Genomic DNA, 19,749 nt, shown 5'->3' on the forward strand with positions numbered 1-19,749 from the left:
ATTGCTGGCAATGGGAAAAGTGACAAATGGAATACGGTGGGTTATCAGCTTAGACTAAAGTAGTAGAGGAAAATTCATATATACCATAACTTTAGACCCACTGGAAATGGGGCCTAATATAACGATGAAATATTTACCCTTTCTCTATTCTGTCCCTCCCCAAAGGAGCCACTTTGTCCTGCTACCTTTTAACCCCATTGGGATCTAACCATGTTTTTCTCCCCACATGAACCTATTCTTAGGCTTCCAGTGTGGTAGGCGTATGTCTCACACACTCTTTTAGCAAACGCAGGAAACAGAGAGTGCCTGAGTCTATATGGCAGGGTATGGTGGAAAAAACTAACAAAAACCAGACAGCAGAAGATGGCTGGCATTATTGGGTCAGGTAAATGGGGGCTGGATGGAACACAATGCAGTGGAGTTCCCTTTCCAAGGACTAGACCCTGTGTGGGTGTTATAATTTTTGAGTCTCTACTTAGAATCTGTTGAAAGCAGCAGTGCCCCCTAGTGACTGAAAGGAACCATTCTTCTGGTCAAATGGGTAGTAGGGCCCATGCCCACCTACCACCGCATCAATGTCTTAACTTTGGCTAGCCAAGACCACCCTTAGGACTGAAAGGGGAGATGCCATTCCATACCTTACTTAGGCATTGCCTTCTCTCCTGGAAACTAACAAGACCAGGTAGCACTGATTGTGATGGTAATTTTTATAGTGAGAACACAGGGTCCCTGGAAAGAGAGGTGAAACTCTCTGACATCACAAAGGCCCCCAAAACACCTACCAGATGGGAATGAATAAGTGATTAGTGACCCAGGCAGGATTCCAACTGGTGGGCTAGAGACAAACTGCTTCATACACCATTACCAACCCTCTGAGGCATCCAATGCCCAGAAAAGTTGCGGTTTAAACAATGAGCTGAAAACAAACTCTGGAACTGAATGCCCAAGTGCATTCTCACCAATTCAATACACTGACATTTTCTTTAAATAATTTGCTGGAAAGGAATATTATTGTGTGTGTTAACATAAACAGCTGCCAAGACGACAAGTGAATTAGACAATCTTATAATAACTGTGACTATTTATCATGTGTGTATCCTGGCACTTCACCCAGGGAAGCAATAAAACAGAGCAGCCGTGTCACGGAATTTCCTTTTGACAGCTAAGTTGCTAATATTCTCCATAACATAAAATCTCTCTCAAGAGATGTATGGGAAAGGTATATAATGACAGAGCGGTCCTACGACATCCATCTTCATGAGTGAGCTCTCCCATCTCCCCTCACCAGTGAAGATGAATGTCAGGAGAGATCAGCCGGCATGTATTACACAGACAAACCATGTATGCGCCTCTCCTCCCGCTGTCCTTCAGCTCAGAGGCTGCTTTAGATCTGAGCTGTGGAAGATGAGAAATAATGGGAATTTGTGGGTGAGTGGGCATGTTAACCACACTGAGTTTCCCCTTACTTATGCATTTAGAGTCTGGGGTCACAGTTAACCTTCCTCCAGGCAAACAGAGTTGGTTCAGGCTTCCTCCAGAACCCATCACCAGCATAAGCAAAGCGCTGGGGGAGGATACAAGGTTCTTCCACCAAAACCCACTGAGCATGCTGTCTTCACAGTGCTCCCATCTTCAACCGGCTTGGGGAACCACAGACTCTGAATGCTCCTAGATATAACTATTTGCTGCCTACAGACTGGAATACTACAAGCTCCAATGATTGGGGAGTTGCTCTGTCATTGGTGAAAGAACAAGAGGTGTGTGTTAACCTAGAAAGAACAACAGATTGATAGATGGCTGTATAAAAATATATTGACATATAACTGAATGTACAAGTGAAAGACGCTGCATACTGCAAAACAAAACAATCCTATGCTAATGTCTCCACCAGATCCCAGTCCAGGATACGATTAAGAATTTTACTGCACATTCATGGCCCAACTTTACTTGTCAGCTTTTATCGAATCTCCACACAATAACTGCCTTGTTCATGACATTAGGAGCCATTACTATCAGAATCAGCATATAATCATTGCATATCCTGCATCTGCTGGTGCCTATTCTGCCTGCACCCATGAGCACATGCACAAAAGCCAAAGGCTACAGGATTAGTGCAGCATCTAACACAATGGGGTCCCCACTCTTGGTTGGCCCTTAGTCACTACCATAGAAAACACGATTACTAATAAAAATGAAGGTATGTGGGGGCCAGCTGTCCAACAGTAGCACATAAGCTTCTGAGGGGACAGTGTCAAGAGGAGTAGAGGTTAGCTGGACAAAGATGAGTGTGGGGACATTATTTGGGCAAGGTAAATGGTTATTTGAGTTGTTACTGACAAGGCACCCATTAGAGGTAAGAGAACCATGACCCTTGATCCCCAAGCAAGCTTTATTTAGGGAGTTGGGGTTTGTTTTCACAGAGAACTGGAAGGTTTTTTTACTGCTGTCATGACATAAGTTTGGGGCTCTGTGTTTCTCCTGCAAGGCGATAACATCACAGTAAATGCACCTGGCAGTGTTTGGATTGATTGTGATGTTGTGCATGCGAGTGAGAACAATGATGTTGAATCCTCTAGGCCAAATGTACAAACAACAGCAAAAAGCAAAACAAAACCCAGTTTATTTTGCAAGGAGAAATGCATTAATTCTACCCGGGGTGCTACAAGCCCCTAAACCACATGGCCATGTGTGGATGAGATTGCCCTTTGCTGTGACACATGTGGTCTATTAGCAGAGAGTGAAATGGAACACAGGTTCATTTGAACAAGTGGAACTTCATTAAACCCCGTGCACTGCTCTGTCCATGTGACTGAATTCCTTCCAGCCTAACTCCCTGCATTCCTGGTTTCCCATCAATAACAGTCCCTCCAGGGAACATGGGCCCTCTTCCTCCAGTTCTACTGATCATGATACATCTTCCCTATTTTACAAACATTTTAATATAAAACATTAAAAAGCAATAATTGATGCCCAGACCACCACCCCATGTCCCTTTGTCCAGAGGTTGCTATAGGGTTGCCAATTTCAATTGGACGTACTCCTGGGGGTTTCATCACATGATATGATCTTTAATTAAAGTTTAATCTTTAATTCCTGGAGACCCCGGGACAATCCTGGAGGGTTGACAACTCTAGGTTGCTAGACCATAGCAGAGTTGGAGTCTTATCTTTACCACAGACTCAGCTGGTTACACAGTCTTTAAGATCACCTGGTCTCCTCAACGGATGACCACAATGGGAGTGACTTATCCCTGTCTCCCTATCTAGAAAACCATCTCTCTATGGAGTCTTCTTCCTTCGTGTGGGGTTGGCCTCTGGATGGTTCTCTGTCTCTCTCTTCGGTGACTCTCTCTCTGTAGGTTCTATCTAGATTTTGTGTCTGCCCGCTCGTTAAGTGTCCCCTGGCCCTTCAGATCACTTCTTTCTTGCATAATCACCTCATATGAGTTGGGTGCCAGTGCAACCCTCACTACACCTTTAGTCTACTCCTTTTGGAGACTCTCTAAAGGCTGGAACCCCACAGGATTACCTGTCTTCAAGGCAGGTAGGTCTTTGGTTGACCTGTTGTAACCTAGGGCCTGCTTTCTCTGATTCAGAGGGGTAGCAGCGTTAGTCTGGGTCTCTAAAAGCAGCGAAGAATCCTGTGGCATTTTATGGACTAACAGACGTTTTGGAGCAAGAGCTTTTGTGGGTGAATAACCACTTCGTCAGATGCATGTCTGTTAGTCTATAAAGTGCCACAGGATTCTTTGCTGCTTTCTCTGATTGTTGGCCCTGTTTTTATTACTGATGAAGCAGAGTGTGGCATTTATTACCAATGCCACAGACCCAGTGAGCATGGCTCAGGGTGCAGACGTGTCTGCCACCTTCAGGTAGAACTCCAAATGAAGTGAAGTGAGCGAAGCCACTCCCTGCTCAGGCCTTCGCTGTCTGCCTGTGGGATCATTTTCATATGCCATCCTGCTCTGGGAAAACTAATTTCCCTCTCATGCCAACACAGCACCAGGTGGTCACTGGGGCCAAGGTTAGCAGGTACAACTCATGCAGATTTTAAAAGGGTCTGTACTTGCTCAAGATGGGACTGAGTTTCACCCATATAGTACACTAATTTCTGGAGAAAATGTGGCAGTGATGGGAGAAGTAGAGCAGGGAGCTCTGTCCTCTGTGCTGACCACCACCCTGAAACATCCAGATGAATCCATCTGAAATCACAGCTCACCCTTTGGTAAGGAGAATGAGTGACTAAAACTCTGTTAATCCTGTGCGTGCTGCATTCAGTTTGGCTCACCAATGATACAAGTTGGGGATGGAAACGAAAACAGGTAGGCTGCCCAGTCCACCTCTCTGCCAATCACTGGCGTAGGGCCTTAAGACCATTTGGGTACCACTCCTTTGTGCTTCTGTGTACACATGAAGAGGGCTTCATGTTGTCACCATAGGGTTTCCCCCTTCTCTACTACCACTTTACTCCAGAAGAGAGAATTCTGCATTTATCCTCTCTCTCCCCTGCATACCAACTAACAGGGTCTCGCTCACATCCAATCCCTGCTGTCGGAGTGCAGAATGCAGCAGGCTGGCATAAATTTATTCTCTGAGAGAAATGGGGCACTGGCAGCTGAAGGTTAATGACATGAATACGGGTTAGCAGGAGGGGAAGGGAAGCCAAAAGGAATGCACCAATGAAACACTTACTTGTAGTAACAGATATCAGAGCCCACCCGAATCCAGTGAGGCCTGCTTTGGAGAGTTTCCTTCACCGAATACATGACCGGTTGCATGCCTACATAAAACAAAGGCAGATTCAGGTGATATGACTTCCTTTGCGTGAACATGCATACTCTTTGCAGCTCTTTTACCAAAAGCAGATACACTTTTTCCCCATCCCACACTTGATTTCAAAGCAGCCAACTTTCTATAGAAAGTTATGGAAAGGGGAAGCCAGCTACAGGGAAATGAGTAGTAAACGGACCAGCCCTACTTGCTTTTCCAAGGTGAGAGATTCTAAGCAACTCTGCTTATGCAGGGACTGAGGAAGGGAATGAGGAAGAAAAGAAGAACATAAGAATCAGTACACTGGACAGACCAATGGTCTGGTTAGACAACTATCCCATCCCCTGTCCCACTGTAATACATCAATAGTCAGTCTAGTAGTCTGGAAACCTACCTCCTGCCATAATGGAAGCAACCAATGGATGCTGCATCTAGCTTAATACTTTTTGCTAACCTCAGCTACTATTGGATGCTTCATAAGAAGGTATTAAACCTCCCATAAGAACACACAGAGCTGGATGCCCTAAAAATGCTTGTAATAATAATATCCCTCATTGGACTGTATGATATCAGGGGGGCAACTTCTTCCTGACCTGCACCATGTTATCACCTTATGCCCTGAAGAGAAACTATGCAAACATTATCCACAGGTGCATGAGTCCAGTTCCTTTGCAGGAAGATTTTTATCCACTGAGACATGGGTATACAATTTATTTGCTCTCGTTCTACATTTAGGGCAAGCTTCTTGTCCTCATCTTTGACAATCTCCATAGCACCTTCCCCATCTATTTCTTTCCCTTCCTCTCTTTCTGCTGCCTTTGTCTCCTTCATTCAGTCCAATTTACTGCCTTTCTCTAGGCTGCTCGTTACATCTAGTCCATGATTCCAATGTGTGTTAATATCTAAGATATATAGGATACTCCTTGGTGTCATTAATGCGGGGGGATTAGTTGCGTCACACCAAAAAAAGGGTTATAAAATCACAGCATTTTGCTTCCTCCCTTAGGATTTCTTTGGTGTAACTCATCAGCACTTAAACAGCTGTGGAGAACATCTCTGAGCAGACACAGGATTGTCCTATACTTCAACAGGAAGGTAACATGGAAAGAACTTCAAATACAAACTCAATCACATCACGGATTAACCTTTCAATTTTTGCTTCATGTATCCATGTGGGAGCTGGAACAATTTTTACAGTGGGGATGCTGAAAGCCATTGAACCAAACTGTAAACCCTGCATATAATGGAAACCACTTCAAGCCAGGGGGTGCTGCAGCACCCTCAGCACTCCTAGTTCCAGCATCTATATGTATCCATGCAGTGCTTCTGCACAGACCAGCTAATAGAGGGGACGCCATGGTGAATCATGGGAGATATATACCTATCCCGAAGACTGGCCTTTCAGAGACAATGAGGACATGAGGTACCAGAACTACAACTCCCATGAGGCACCACAGCAGGACAGTTTAATATTAAACTATCTCCAAACAAAACTTTACAATTCACTTAGACAAACCAAAATATTTTGTTTTCATTTCCTCAATGGAAAAGTCTAGTTTTTGGCCACACTGTTCAGTTTTTTGACAAAAATTCAACATTTTCTATGAGGAAAGAAATCCATGTTCTGACCAGCTCTGCTGCTGACTACAACTGCTCCTTAAGATGTTCTTTCACTGATATGAAAATTACACAGCACCATCTACTTGACAGGGAGATCAGAAGGACAGCCACAGTACACAGCCAACCCATGTTATAGCACATCATCACCCATGCCACTTTTGCACAGGAGCAGGACTTGAAACTTCCAGCTCAGTGAGGTGAACAGTAGCACTGGTAAGTGCATGGAGCAGCAAGTAGCATATTTTCTCATATGTGGAAGTCAATGTCATGCACGCTGCTAACAGTGCTATGGGCCTCACTCCATTCAGATAGCTAGACTTTCAATGCATTTTCAATGCATCAGAATCAACGACAAGAATTTCCCCAACATGCAGTCACACACAGACCACACAATAGCTGGCCCTGGGGCTAGCCTCCTAACACAGGATATTATTTTCACATTTTTCTTCCAAACATATTTTAATTGCACATTTTAAAATTTGATTCCTATCTACTGAAAGCTCACAAAAGTGAGGGGCTAATAAGTGCTGGCTATGATCAGAGAAGCAGATGCCAGAGAACTTTCCACCAGTAAGGGCCTGAGTCTACCCGACTGAAGCTACCGCACAGGGTATATCATCGAGAGATACTCTATAAGTTTCAAGAGGTACCATATCAGCCTCTGACATCCCCTTTGCCCCTCCTCCTCAGTGTACTTCACTCTCAGGCCATTGAGAGAATTACCCAGTCATGCCGAACTGTTTGGTGATTCAGGAAAGTGGAATAGCACAATGCAAATTCATTTTCATTTGTGAGTTATTTCAGTACTTGAACTCTGATCCTTACGGCAAATGATTTATAATGAATTGCACCACTCAGCAAGCAACTGTAATAGCAAGTCATTCTCAGGGCAGGTCTACACCTAAAAGGCTGCGTTGGTGCTGCTGCAGCGCGTTAATAAAGATGTTCTATGCCAACAGGAAACCTCTTCTGTTGGCATAGATAATCCACCTCCACAAGAGGCAGTAGCTATGCCAGCCGGAGAAGCTCTGGTCATTATAGGCTGGTAAAACTATGTCCCTCAGGGGTGTGCATTTTTCACACCTTTGAGCAACATAGATATACCAAAGTAATGCTATAGCGTACACCTGCCCTAAGTCCCTTTGCTATTTGTTGTGAGTACACTGCTCCTGAAGTAGTTCCCTTGTTGATTTGTGCAGATGTAACCACACAGCTATAAAGGGAAGTAGTGTTTGACATTGTGCACTTATTAAATATTCTGGGCCAGATCCTCAGTTGGTGTAAATTAACATAGCTTCATGGAAAGCAATGGTTGGTGCTAATGCCAAACTATGCCAGCTGAGGATTCGACACACAGTCTGAATATAAAATAAACAATTTCTCTTCTAAAATAGGCATTGAAAGTTCTGATTTGCCTGCCTGTTTTATGGCATCACATCCTTCCTCCTGAACCACAGACTGCAACTGGAGCTCAAAAATAGAGACAGAATCTTTTATTATTAATGTTGGCAGAAACCTCAGAAGGTCTGGATGTGGATTTTAATTTCTCAGTAAGCCTCCTAAACTGTGGATGTTTATTTGAAGATTAGCCACACTTATTCAAACCTTATGAGATTTTTCCACTTCTGCACCACTCGTTCAGTCCAAATAGATCCTCCTCCTTTCCCCCACAGTCCCACTTTTAAATATCCCAGTCTCCAAACTCCTACTCTTCAACTCCAAATCCCTCCTCCCATCCCTGTGTGCCCTTGAGGAGACAGAGAGAACATTTTTTGAGGCCTTGTACCTTTAAGCAAAATTGTTGGAATGCTGCAATCCAGGTGTCAGGAATACAGACATTAACATAGAACAATTGCACCGTTTAAGGGCAATTGGTGAAGTATTAGCCTTAGATCGATAAGAGTTAGTAAGGAAGTAGGACATACATGCTGTGCCCCAGGTGAATTTTACTGTTTTGCTTTCTTTGTCCCTTTGTCTAATTCCCGCTCTTTTATCTGTATAAATAAGATAGTTTGTGTCTTGCATGGTGCTCACATTATCTGGGTGTATTAGCAGAGCGCTGCGCTAATAAAACAGAGTGGCAGCTGCTGTGCACCAAAGAGGGACCCCACCCAGCTCTACTAATTCAGAAGGTGGACCTAACAGTAGAGGATGACATGACAGGAGACCTTAGCTGCTAGGAAATTGGTAGTATGAGTGGAGGGTGGGAATGGAACCCATATTAATTATGCAGATGGGAAGGAGAGAAAGGAAGAGGAGTAAGAAGATATTATACCCTGAAAACCCCCAGGTTCACACCCCTGCTTTATGGTTCAGAAGGCACCTTATGACTAAGTAAGCAAGCCATGACCTATGGGACTCTAACAGACACAAGAAGGTTGAAGACCCCATGAAATCAATAGCGTAGCCCTGTGCATGGCCCAGTGAACCCCAGTCCATCCAAAGGCTCATACCGTAATTAAACTGGCTGTTGACCTTCTCGCAGTTGATGATGTTAAAGCGGTAAGGAATGGCTGGCTTCATGGTGCTGACCTCAAAGTAAAACCACTGGTGGTGCTGGATGGTGTTCACATCAGTGTTCATGATCAAATCATACTCAAATCTGGAGAGCAAGGCATGAGATGGTGTCACCATGGGCCAGGCAGATTGACAGGGTGGGATATAACAAACCCACCGCTGCAGCTGCCTCATACAGACACTACAGCTGTTAGCCACTGGCGACAATGGGAGGGGGAACCACAGGATGCCATCGAAGCCAATACTAGCCGAGCGTGCCATCACACTCGTGTCCTACTCTAGCACAGTGTCATGTTTTTTCACACCTTGGTTTCTCCCTTCCTTTAACTTCACACCACCTAATACCTGTGATTCATAAGCTCTGCTCCCCTTGCTGACTGTTCTAAAGTCCACGGTGCTTCACCTTTTCACACAGTAGAGAAGTGTGGCCGGATAGGACACAGCCATTGCTGAGACCTAAGCTACTTACTTGCGCACTTGGATGGCTTTGCGGAGGTTTCCCGATTCAAACTTGGAGTAGAATCTCAGGCAGTCTGGAGCATCTGTGCTTGAGGGGCTGGAGCAAAACACAGAAATATGTCTACTACCAAAAATTACCTTAAGGAACAGTAACCGCTCCAGTATAAATTATATAGTGATTTAGACTTACAAACAGAAGGCATTTAAGAGCAGCTATGGCCCAGCCATCCAGCACAAAGCAGCAGCCTTTATGGGGTAATTCTAAATCCCACTTTCTCCCCCCTCTCGATTTTCCTATCTCCAGGAACAGATCCATACACTCCTCAATCTCAGTTAGGTTCTTTGTTCCAATCACCTTCCTCATTAACTTATTCCACGGGTTTATTATCTTTTCTGTGAAGTGGCTGTGGCCAAGTTCTCCATTTACTCCTCCCATTTTTACCTTTTGCCCCCCTAAATTGTGGAGCCTTTAAATTCATCTTGAGCAATTTTAAAATTTTCTCTCCTCCTTCTTCAAACCCCCGCCAGGTCACCTCAAACTCTCTTGTGTCCGGTGTTCCTAAGAGGACAATCTCAGACCCATTAACCCTTTCCTCAGAATGTACTTGCTTCAGATTTGAGATCCTCTCCATTGCCCTGTGCTGACTCTTCTCAAGGACAATAATGATTTGCCAGGAAATGGTGCCCAGCCTGGGTCAGAGTACCGAAGATGGGTCTCACAGCTGCATTACTGCACAGCATCATGGTACCACCCCTTTTAGTTTTAGGTTCCATTGCTCTGCTAAAACCACCTAGTATCTGGTTTTCTTTTCCTACTGCTGCTGTGCACTGGGCTGGTGGTTTCAGGGACTCTTCCACAATAGCTTGCAGATCCTTTCCCTCCGCCATGTGCTGAGAGACACTGGGAAGGGGTGTTTACCTCACACTTGCCCCAAAAAAGTTAATGTGGATAGAAAAGGGGGCTAATTAACCCAACAAGTAACAGCTGAGGGGAATCAGGTAGCTAACTAATCCTCTGAGGGAAGGAGGGAGCCAAGCCGAAAGGGAACAAGCTGGGCTGGGATTTATAAACACAGGAAATTGGAAGCTGAGGTGGCTGCTGAGAAATAAGTTACTGTCATTCCCTGGGAGGAGTGTTTGAAGGCTGAAGAAAAATGTAGCTTGTATTTGCTCCCTGGGAGGAGGGAATGGTGACAAACCTCGGGGGAGGTGGCGTGCCAGATGGTAAGGAAAGGGCTCAGGGAAAGGCAGCAAGGTCCAAGAAGGAGCAGACCTTGACTTCTGGCTAGAGGGCCCCTGAGCCAGAACCCAGAGTAGAGGGCAGGCCTAGGTTTCCCTGCCAGCCACTGAGGGAGTGAATGGGAAGGCCAGTAAGCCTAGGATGGCCGAAGGAAGACTTTGGTACTCTGGAAGGAGAAAATGCGTATTGTAACGTGGCCAGAGGGCTGAGTCACGAAGAGGCAGCAGCAGCTCACTGAGCAAGGGAAGAGCTGCTGCAGACCTAATAAGAGAGGCAGAGAAACAGAAGGCAACTGCAAGAAGGGGCATCGACCTCACAATGCTAATCCCCAGATGGCGTGAGGAGGCGCCATCCTGGCCGTGAGTGGCGCACCTTGTCACAAAACCTTGTTCCTCACACTGGATCCTATCTACCAGTCTTATATTTTGTACGTTTGTCAAAGTTGAATCAAATGCACCATCTGTTGACCTAGTCACCTAATCTATTACTGATAGTAACAGTAGTGCCCCCTCAGTCACGTACACTACAAGGAAGACTTACCTGCACCCATCTAAATCAAAGACAACTCTGTCTATCACATCATCTGGCTGGATTAGACGACGAACATCCTCAAATATTTTGGCCCTGGAAAAGAAAAACAAATTGTGAGTCTGTCTGCAGCCATAGGCAGACACATACCTCTGTCTTGGAGGATCTTTGCTGAGGAAGTGAACTGAGGCTTATGATATTCTTTCCAGGGGGCTGGGAAGAATTATATACCTGTTCCAACTAAACAAAAATATCCCTTAGCACTTTTTGCCATTCACCAGTTTGGCTTTTGCATGACTCTCATGACTGGAAGACACCTTTAGAGTTAAATGACTTGTGATTCACATTCTGTAGGATTTATCTCCATTTCTTCTCATTCAGTCTCAGTGAATGAGTCATGTACACCTAGCAATGGAGAATTTGTCACAAGGAATCAGACTATTGGTCTATCTATTACAGACTCCTGGTTCCAACAGTGGTGAATGAGCCCCTCCAATCCCCCCAGTAATGACCAGTTGTACTATGCCATATGTGTTCTCGAGATTTCCTTCCTGACCTTTGCAGCAATCAACATAAACACTGAAGCATGACATGATTATCCCTGTCTTCACTGTATAGTTACATATGTTATTATCGTCATAAAAGCGGGGCTTTTAGAACATTAGTGCAGCGAAGAAGCGAGAGAATGATGGCCTCTGTAAATAAGATTCCAGGCATTTAGCTGCAACAGGAAGAGTTCCCATCCCTATAGAGCACAGAGGTTCAGAATAGCTCAGAAACTTGTGGCCTTGGTAAATGCCATGTTATTAGTATCATTCAGTCCTAGAGTTTAGTTCAAGAGACATCAGAATCACCCAGCCTGTTTGCCGTTTGGTAAGCATTGCTTGTGCTACTAAGAACAAATGCCCTCTAAAGGAATTGCAGAGGGACACGCATGGGGCAGGACAGGGGAGGGTAGTCCTGAGAAGAATCCTCTCTGCCAATACAGTACCCCCTACACTCCAACACACAATGTATCCTCCTCAGTTGAACACAAGAACATAAGAATGGCCCTACTGGGTCAGACCAAAGGTCCATCTAGCCCAATATCCTGTCTTCCGACAGTGGGCAGTGCCAGGTGCCCCAGAGGGAATGAACAGAACAGATAATCATCAAGTGATTCATCCCCTGTTGCTCATTCCCAGTTTCTGGCAAACAGAGGCTAGGGACACCATTCCTTACCCATCCTGGCTAATAGGCATTGATAGATCTATCCTCCATGAATTTATCTAGCTCTTTTTGAACCCTGTTATGGTCTTGGCCTTCACAACATCCTTTGGCAAAGAGTTCCACAGGTTGAGTATGTTGTGTGAAGAAATATTTCCTTTTATTTGTTTGAAACCTGCTTCCTATTAATTTCATTTGGTGACCCCTAGTTCTTGTGTTATGAGAAGTAATAAACACTTCCTTATCTACTGTAACCCTTTGGAGTTTAAAAAGCATGGCCCCTTTAAATCTTTTTCCTAGGGGGGAGAGGGAGCAGTAAAAAAAAAGAGGGAAACTTGGGGGTGTGGCTCTGGTGCTTTGGGTGAGAGAAGGGCTGCAGCCTGCAGATCCTCACAAAGTGAAGCAGCAAAGAACCTGCCTGAAGCCTGGGAAGAACAGGGCAGCAGATCGGGGACCCCCAAGGACAGAAGCCAGGAGGAGCTGGCTCAATATCTGCCCTTCCAGACTGTGCTACCACTGGGCCTGTGGGATCTTGGTTTGGATGCAGCCCTGTTCTACTGCTCCCCCTATATTTCCCCTTGTTGTTTTTCTCCTCTCATCCCTCCGTAAATAAATATCTCCCTTTGTTATATCCATTGTACTTTTCCTGTGGGTGGGTGTGTTCACTCTGGGGGGGTTGGAACAGGTGCCCCTGGAGTGGAAGGAATTTTTCCTGCTGCATTCCTGCGCGTGCCTTCTCTTGGTCAGAGCTGCCAGACTCAATCTTGGCCATGAGGGCACTAAAGTTACACTACTTTCTTACAATGTAAATGAGGTAAGAGCATTAATGTTAATTGCCAGGTGCACAATGCCTTCCATGGGAGGATCCCAACACACTTCACAATTATTTAATTGCTTTAGCAGGGGAAGCAGAGAAGTATTTATTCACTTTTATCTTCCAGATAAGGAAAGTGGAGAGGTGACATGACTTGGCCACTGGCAGAGGCAGGAATTAGGCCTCCTAATTCCCCATCCGTGCCAAGAAAATCTTAGATGCCAGTGTCTTCAACCTCAAGAGAAAAATCTGAATGGTATAAGCCTATAGCTCAGTTTCCCTTCTTATAATAATTCATTGTGTAGGTCTCTGTGAGGACTGCAGAGACCTATAAAACTTGACAAGAAGTGATGATCAACACCCATCAAAAGCCAGGCAGTAAGACATGAGAGTCCCCAGTACTACAAGAAGTGAGTCCCTATTTTCCCAGCTGCGGACAGTTACCTCTGGGATGATAATAAAGCAGAATCACCTTTGAACTCCATATTTCCGCTCCAGCAGGGACTGGTAATAAGGAGGGGGCTGGTGGCCCCAAAAATCAGGGAACGCCAAGACCCTATAGTCCGGAATGGACTTGGTGCTTCCAGCCCTGGCCATGTAGAAGTGGGGGCTGTGGAATGGGATATCCCCTTGGTGCCTCTCCAGAAGCTTTGTCACTGTGTTGGAGGCTCCCACTCCACACACAGGGCTGGGACCGAAGCAGCTCGCACAGTGAGTGTGAAATGTTCTTGTGTCCCAAGAGGCTTCTTTTAGGGGAGGATGCAGAGTGGATGCATGGCTCCTGTATAGATCTTCTCTTTCACCAAGAGCATCTGCATCTTGGACTGATTCTCCCATCACTTGCTTTTCAAGGGCTGGAGCCCCAGTGCATTTAGCCTTCTTTGCCCAGCTCTGCACTGGAGTCTTGAATGCCGTTTCCTCTGGTTCTGGCCCCATGGCACTTTGGTCCCTGTGTCTGCAACACTGCTGCTTCGTGAAAGCAGCATTTGGAATGACTAGGGGGTGAATGCCTGGCAGGCTCCCAGGCATATCCTCAGAGCCCTTCTCATCTTCAGACCCTGTTTCCAGCTCCTTTAGATTTAAAGAATAAAAGAAAGAAAAGAAATAAAGACAGATGGTGTCTCCTTCCAGAAGGAAATAGAAGAAATAAAAGGGAAAACATTTAATTTACAGGCCTTTTAAAAATCTGCTCGCCTCAGTGACCCAAAGAGATAGAAACCCACAACCCATCTGCCAGCATTCCTATTCCCGCAAGCTGATCTCTCATCAGTTCCCACAAGCTAAACAAGGTCAGGCTGGATCAGCTGCTGGCTGGGTAACCTCCAAGCAAAACCTGGAGCGTTACAGGAAATTGCATGAGACAAAGTGATGCGCTTCTCTTTGAACTGATGCTCCAGCATTATGCAATGGGGCGAGTCTGCCAGGCAAAGGTCCGCCATTCCTAAGTACAGGACTGCAATGTTAATCCAAGTTCCCGGCCACTTGCAGTCATTACAAATACCACCGCATTTTGTATGGTAGGAGATGCATGAACCCTGGTGTCTTGTTTAAATTTGAAAAATTATATTCTGCCTCCCTAAATTCCTCTGCCTCTAGTACTCAGTACAATATTCTTCTTCACTTCCTGTCCCAAACTGTTAAACAGCTGGGTTGATCTACCCCAGAACTGTCTGCATTTTAAGCAGTGGCAATGTAAGCTTCCCCATCCCTGTGCTTCAACCCTGATCTTGACTAACCAGCACTAGGGTAGATAAACCAGTTTAATCTCCATGTTCCATTTGGTTCTTTGCATCTCTGTTGAAACTACCAACAAGGATACAACTTAATGTCCATTAGTGGATGTGGATTTTTTCTCAAGTGGATATTTAATTATTTAGCCACTTGGCCCTAGTCAACTGAGACCCAGCCTTTTCGTTAAATCCCACCAAACAGCTCTCAGATGTTAACACCTTTCACCCACTACCAGCTGGGGCTGCAGTCAATCCAATGAGCTCCGGATGCGTCTACATTTTGGATCTTCTGATACCTTAAGTCATCCAGTGCTCCCGTTTGCAGTATGTCTTTCTACCCACCTTCTCTCAATCAGCATCTCCAGTACTCCACATCCTTACATGCGTTCACAGATAAAGGAAGTCACAATGATATCCTACCTGGAAAGTAAGGGAAATTTCAGGACACATTGCCTCATACTGCTCAAGCTCCTCCTCTGGCCTGTCAAGATCTGACTTTGAGCTCAATTTGTTCACATCTGTCTCCAAATCATCATCCTTCAAAAGTCAAAGTAGGAAAAGAAATAAATTAAAGGTGCTATCAACCCATTTGGGACTGTGTCTGAGTTGATAGTTATAAAATGATACATTACATCCTACCTTTCATCTGGGAATCTCTAAGCACCTGACACACGTAAAGTAAACCAGCCACCCCTGACAACTAGATGAGAGCAATTACATTCATTTTATGGAAGGGCAAACTGAGGCACAAAAGGTTAGGTCACCTGCCCACAGCCATAGAACGATCCATTGGCAAGTAACTCAGAAGTCCAGGACAAGATTTTCAAAAGTGAGCAGTGGGTTTGGGTGCTTCACTATTCAAGTGCCCAAGCTGAGAAACCTTATAGGGGCTTGATTTTCAGAAAGTGCTGAGACCCACCCTCTGAAAATCACGCCCATTTAAAGGTGTCTCAACTTGGCCACCCAAAAATTGTGGCACCCAAAGCCACTAGCCAGTCTCCTGAGTATCCAGGATGTGCTGAGGTAACTAGGAGATATACTGTCTCAGGTGTTGAATGGAGTGAGAAAATACCTTTGATTCAGAGACCCAACAATCAAACAAATTAGATTTAACAAGAAAATCTCACAGTACATCACAGGAAAAATGAGTGCAGTTGATTACCAGCAAAATTAGCATCTTCTAGTGTCCTCCCTCTTCACCCCAAGATTGCCTTGGTCCCCACTGCTGCTCATCAGCACCCTCTCTCTCTGCCTTCGAAACCCAAATCCCCATCCCTCTACTACACACATCACTGAACACTCAAGTACCGATTTCTCATGTTACTTTATTTATATCTTTCTATGCTGTTGATAAATAGCTTTTAGTCTCTTGACCAATCCATCATCTGTTCATTTTAAAAAAAAAATCTTTTGTGTTTGCAGTTATCTATAAAGCAAGGACAAGGAGCTTGCCTGAAGCTTTCACATCCAAAGGCAACCGTGCATTGACATGCATTCCATCCATATCAGATATAAGAGTCAAAGACATGCAGTGTCAAGTGTTTAGTCATCGCATAAGAGAATGGGAGGGGGGAGTTGGGTGGCTAAATGGCATTGATGAATGGTTGTGACATGACAGCATAATTCAAATAATTCAGCATGCAATTAGCAAGCATTCACCACCAAACCAAAGCAAAGAAGCTATTTGCTCTTGATAATACCTTCAGAAATTATTCTATTTATCAACAAACTCCCATGAACACCAGGGTGTCAACAGCAGTTCAAATCCTGAGCCACAGCAGTACTGAAAGGCTGGGCTGTTTCTACACAGTGTTACTAGTGTTGATTTGAGGCCGATGGTTGGGACTGGTCGACACGAGAGTCAGTAGTGAGTGTTGGAGGTTTGCTGGGCTCTTGAAGACTGGTTTGGAGGGATTGACAGTTTGGAGAATTATGTGGGATCTGTAGGGGTGGGTTTTAATGATTTGGGGGGTGGGGATGGGCTTTGTGACAGGACTGGATGATCAGTTGGTATGGGGATTCCGGTTTTGGTAGAGCTGATCAAATAGTTAAAGAGAGGATTCACAAATATTTTCACCAATAAAAGTGGTGTGCTATGTTCACTATGATTAGTATTAGACATTATTCACGAATATTTGGACACCTGCCAGGTAGCTGTGAAAAAGGTTTTCAATCACAAAAGTATCAGGAATTTGAGCACAAATGATTCTTTGCACACGTTCACTATTCATCCTCCATTATCGATCTGTGTAAAAGTTCAGCCAGAAAGCGGGGTAGCATGAGACTTATGAGACCAATCCTACGAGACCAATAAATAAAATTTATATTCAAAGCAAAGTGTTGGTAAATACCCAATAAACTAAAAACTGTTCCCAACTAGTCGGTGAATCCTCATGAATAATGAACATAATTACAGATTTTAGGATGTGTTTGGGAATGAACACTAAACAACAAAGGGGTTAAGTTAGCAAAGAACATTATTTCTAATGAACAGTTTGGCCAGTTTTCAGATGAAAATAAATAGTCACTAAAGAGCAGGTTAGCACACTGAGCCCATTTGTTTTCTTCTCTTTTTGTCATTTGGGTGACATATTAATGTTCAGGTAGGCAGAGCAGCCACACAGCAAAAAGAACACTCATCTGAGATCCATCAGATCACATGGCATTTGTGCCCTTTTGAATGTGATTACCACAAACATTTGTAGGAACAAGGTTTTATTTGCAAAGATGTCTGAGAGGGCGAAAACTCATTCATGCTAGAATGTGTTTGTACAAAGATGCATTTTCACAGCAGAAACACCTGCATGTGTAAGCAGGGTCTGAATGAAATCTCCCCCGACGGCTAGTTTGGGAAGGGGAGAGACTTCAGGATCAAACTGAATATACATGAATACACTACTCTGCGTAGGTATCTAGCAGACAGGAGTTGTGTTCCTCCAAGTGATCCGCTTTGGCTGGTGTTGGGTTACAAATCAAGTCATCAGGTGGTCGAGGGACACCTACATAGAACACATCACCGGACATCGGCAATAGCAAGAGGGATGAGTTGGAGTGCCGAAGAGAAGCACTGTCGGGAAAGTAACTGAAATACTTCCCTGATGGATTGTATTTTCTAAACGGACAACCTACCCTAAATGCTCAGTTACTGAGGGACAATCTTCACTCATTGCTATATTTGCTTTCCACAACCAACTCTGTATAACATTTCATGAGTGATGTACCCGAACACTTGGATGCTAATATCTAAACTGTGTTCTTAAAAGTATTCACCTAAATTTAGCTTTGCTGATTATGCACAATATGTATCTTATGACTTAAAACAAACTTTGTATTTGTGGATAATCTAAGCACTATACCCAGATGTACAGACACTCTTTCCTTAACCTATTATATATTTTTTTAATATTGAATGCGGGGTAATGAAAAGTTATCATCAACGTTATCTTCATTGTACAACTAAAGGGGAGTAGAACTGTGCTGATTTTGTGCCATTTGAGGGGTCACTCTCAGCGGAAAAGAACTCGCTAAGCCAGGGGCTCGAATGCCAGACCCCTGTGAAAGTAAGAGGGGTGGGACAGTGTCCCAGTGAGGAGGTGTGGACTCTCCCTAAGGGGCCCTGATCTAGTTTAACCTGTTTCTCCTCACTGTTCAAAGGAGCTTTTTGTTATGTTAAAGTGCTCAAATGAGAGCTGAAATCGCTTGTGGTGGGGAAGTGTTTCTGCCCAGCCTGCCAAGAGCTGAAAATCATTAAGAGACTGAACTACAGAGGTCAAAGGAGAGAGGCAGGTAGCAGTAAAAGGTGACTGACAGTCGGCTGGCAAACGAATGGCTGGCAAGCAGCTGGTGGAGCAGCCAGCAGAGACAAACAGCAGCTAGCAGAACAGCCAGGCAGCAAGGATTCACAGATGGCGGGCCAGGCAGGCAGCGAGGAACCATGGCTTATGGGCCGGCCAGCAGAGAGGAACCATGGCTGGAGGACCAACCAGCAGAGAGGAACCATGGCTGGAGGGGTGGCCAGCCAGAGAAAATGCTCAGATGGTGGTGCAAGCAAGGTGCCTTCTTCCCCAGGTTGCAAGTAAACTCACACAGATGCACCTCTCAACTCTGGATCCTCACTGACCAAGGACAACCACTGTGAGTGGGGTATGGTGAGGGAGCACTCTGGGTTGGTGTCCTGCTCACAATATTATGATTATGAATCCTGCTTGTGGCATTTCCCCTAATTAACGTCAGGTGACTTCCCTCCTTTCATTAAAAGTTTCTTTTCTACACTCAGACTCTGTGCTTGCGAGTGAGGAAATGTTGCCTCTCAGAGGCACCCAGGGGTATTGTGTAATTTTCCCAGGTTACTGGGGGGGGCTTGAGCCGGTTCTGTGCTGTATTGTTGAAAAGGATCCTCTAGTTATTAAGCCTGGCCCTGGCTGCTGCTGGCTCCACCTGGCAGAAGGGTTACAAATGTATCCTTGATTTGTGCCTTTTGTAGCAGGGTGTGGCAGGGAGAGAGAGTGGGGAGAGAAAGCAAACAATTTTCTGAATAATTAGTTAAATTATTTGTTCATGACCAGGAACAGGTAAAAGAAAGTGGCTAAGAGTGGGTGCTCCAGCTGTACCTTAAAGAAGCCAAGCTGTTTTAAAGACTGGGGCCCAGGTACATAGCCAAAATATCCTGCTATTGCTGTCTTCATGAATTAGTAACAAAGCAAGAATACACATTACATTTTTCAACCTAATCAGTGTCCCTTAAGTGAATTGTCACAAGATGTCAGAACATGTTTTTTTTAGAGATTGAGGGGGAGGGATACCTCAATGGTTTGAGCATTGGCCTGCTAAGCCCAGGATTGTGAGTTCAATCCTTAAGGGGGCCAT

The 19,749-nt window shown here is 44.8% G+C and overlaps 1 protein-coding gene across 1 annotated transcript in view; it reads right to left on the minus strand.

Moving 5' to 3' along the window:
- Nucleotides 1-19,749, minus strand: part of AGBL1 (AGBL carboxypeptidase 1) — a 377,222-nt gene that overhangs the window by 279,500 nt on the left and 77,973 nt on the right. The window contains exons 10-15 of the mRNA XM_032806521.2: nucleotides 15,304-15,420; nucleotides 13,626-14,224; nucleotides 11,146-11,229; nucleotides 9,376-9,462; nucleotides 8,843-8,991; nucleotides 4,692-4,779 (exon numbers count right to left, since the gene is read on the minus strand). Coding sequence (XP_032662412.1) covers nucleotides 4,692-4,779; nucleotides 8,843-8,991; nucleotides 9,376-9,462; nucleotides 11,146-11,229; nucleotides 13,626-14,224; nucleotides 15,304-15,420 — 1,124 coding nt within the window. The remainder of the gene's footprint in view (nucleotides 1-4,691; nucleotides 4,780-8,842; nucleotides 8,992-9,375; nucleotides 9,463-11,145; nucleotides 11,230-13,625; nucleotides 14,225-15,303; nucleotides 15,421-19,749) is intronic.

This window comes from Chelonoidis abingdonii, chromosome 9 (assembly GCF_003597395.2).
Source record: "Chelonoidis abingdonii isolate Lonesome George chromosome 9, CheloAbing_2.0, whole genome shotgun sequence".
Classification (NCBI taxonomy): domain Eukaryota; kingdom Metazoa; phylum Chordata; order Testudines; family Testudinidae; genus Chelonoidis; species Chelonoidis abingdonii.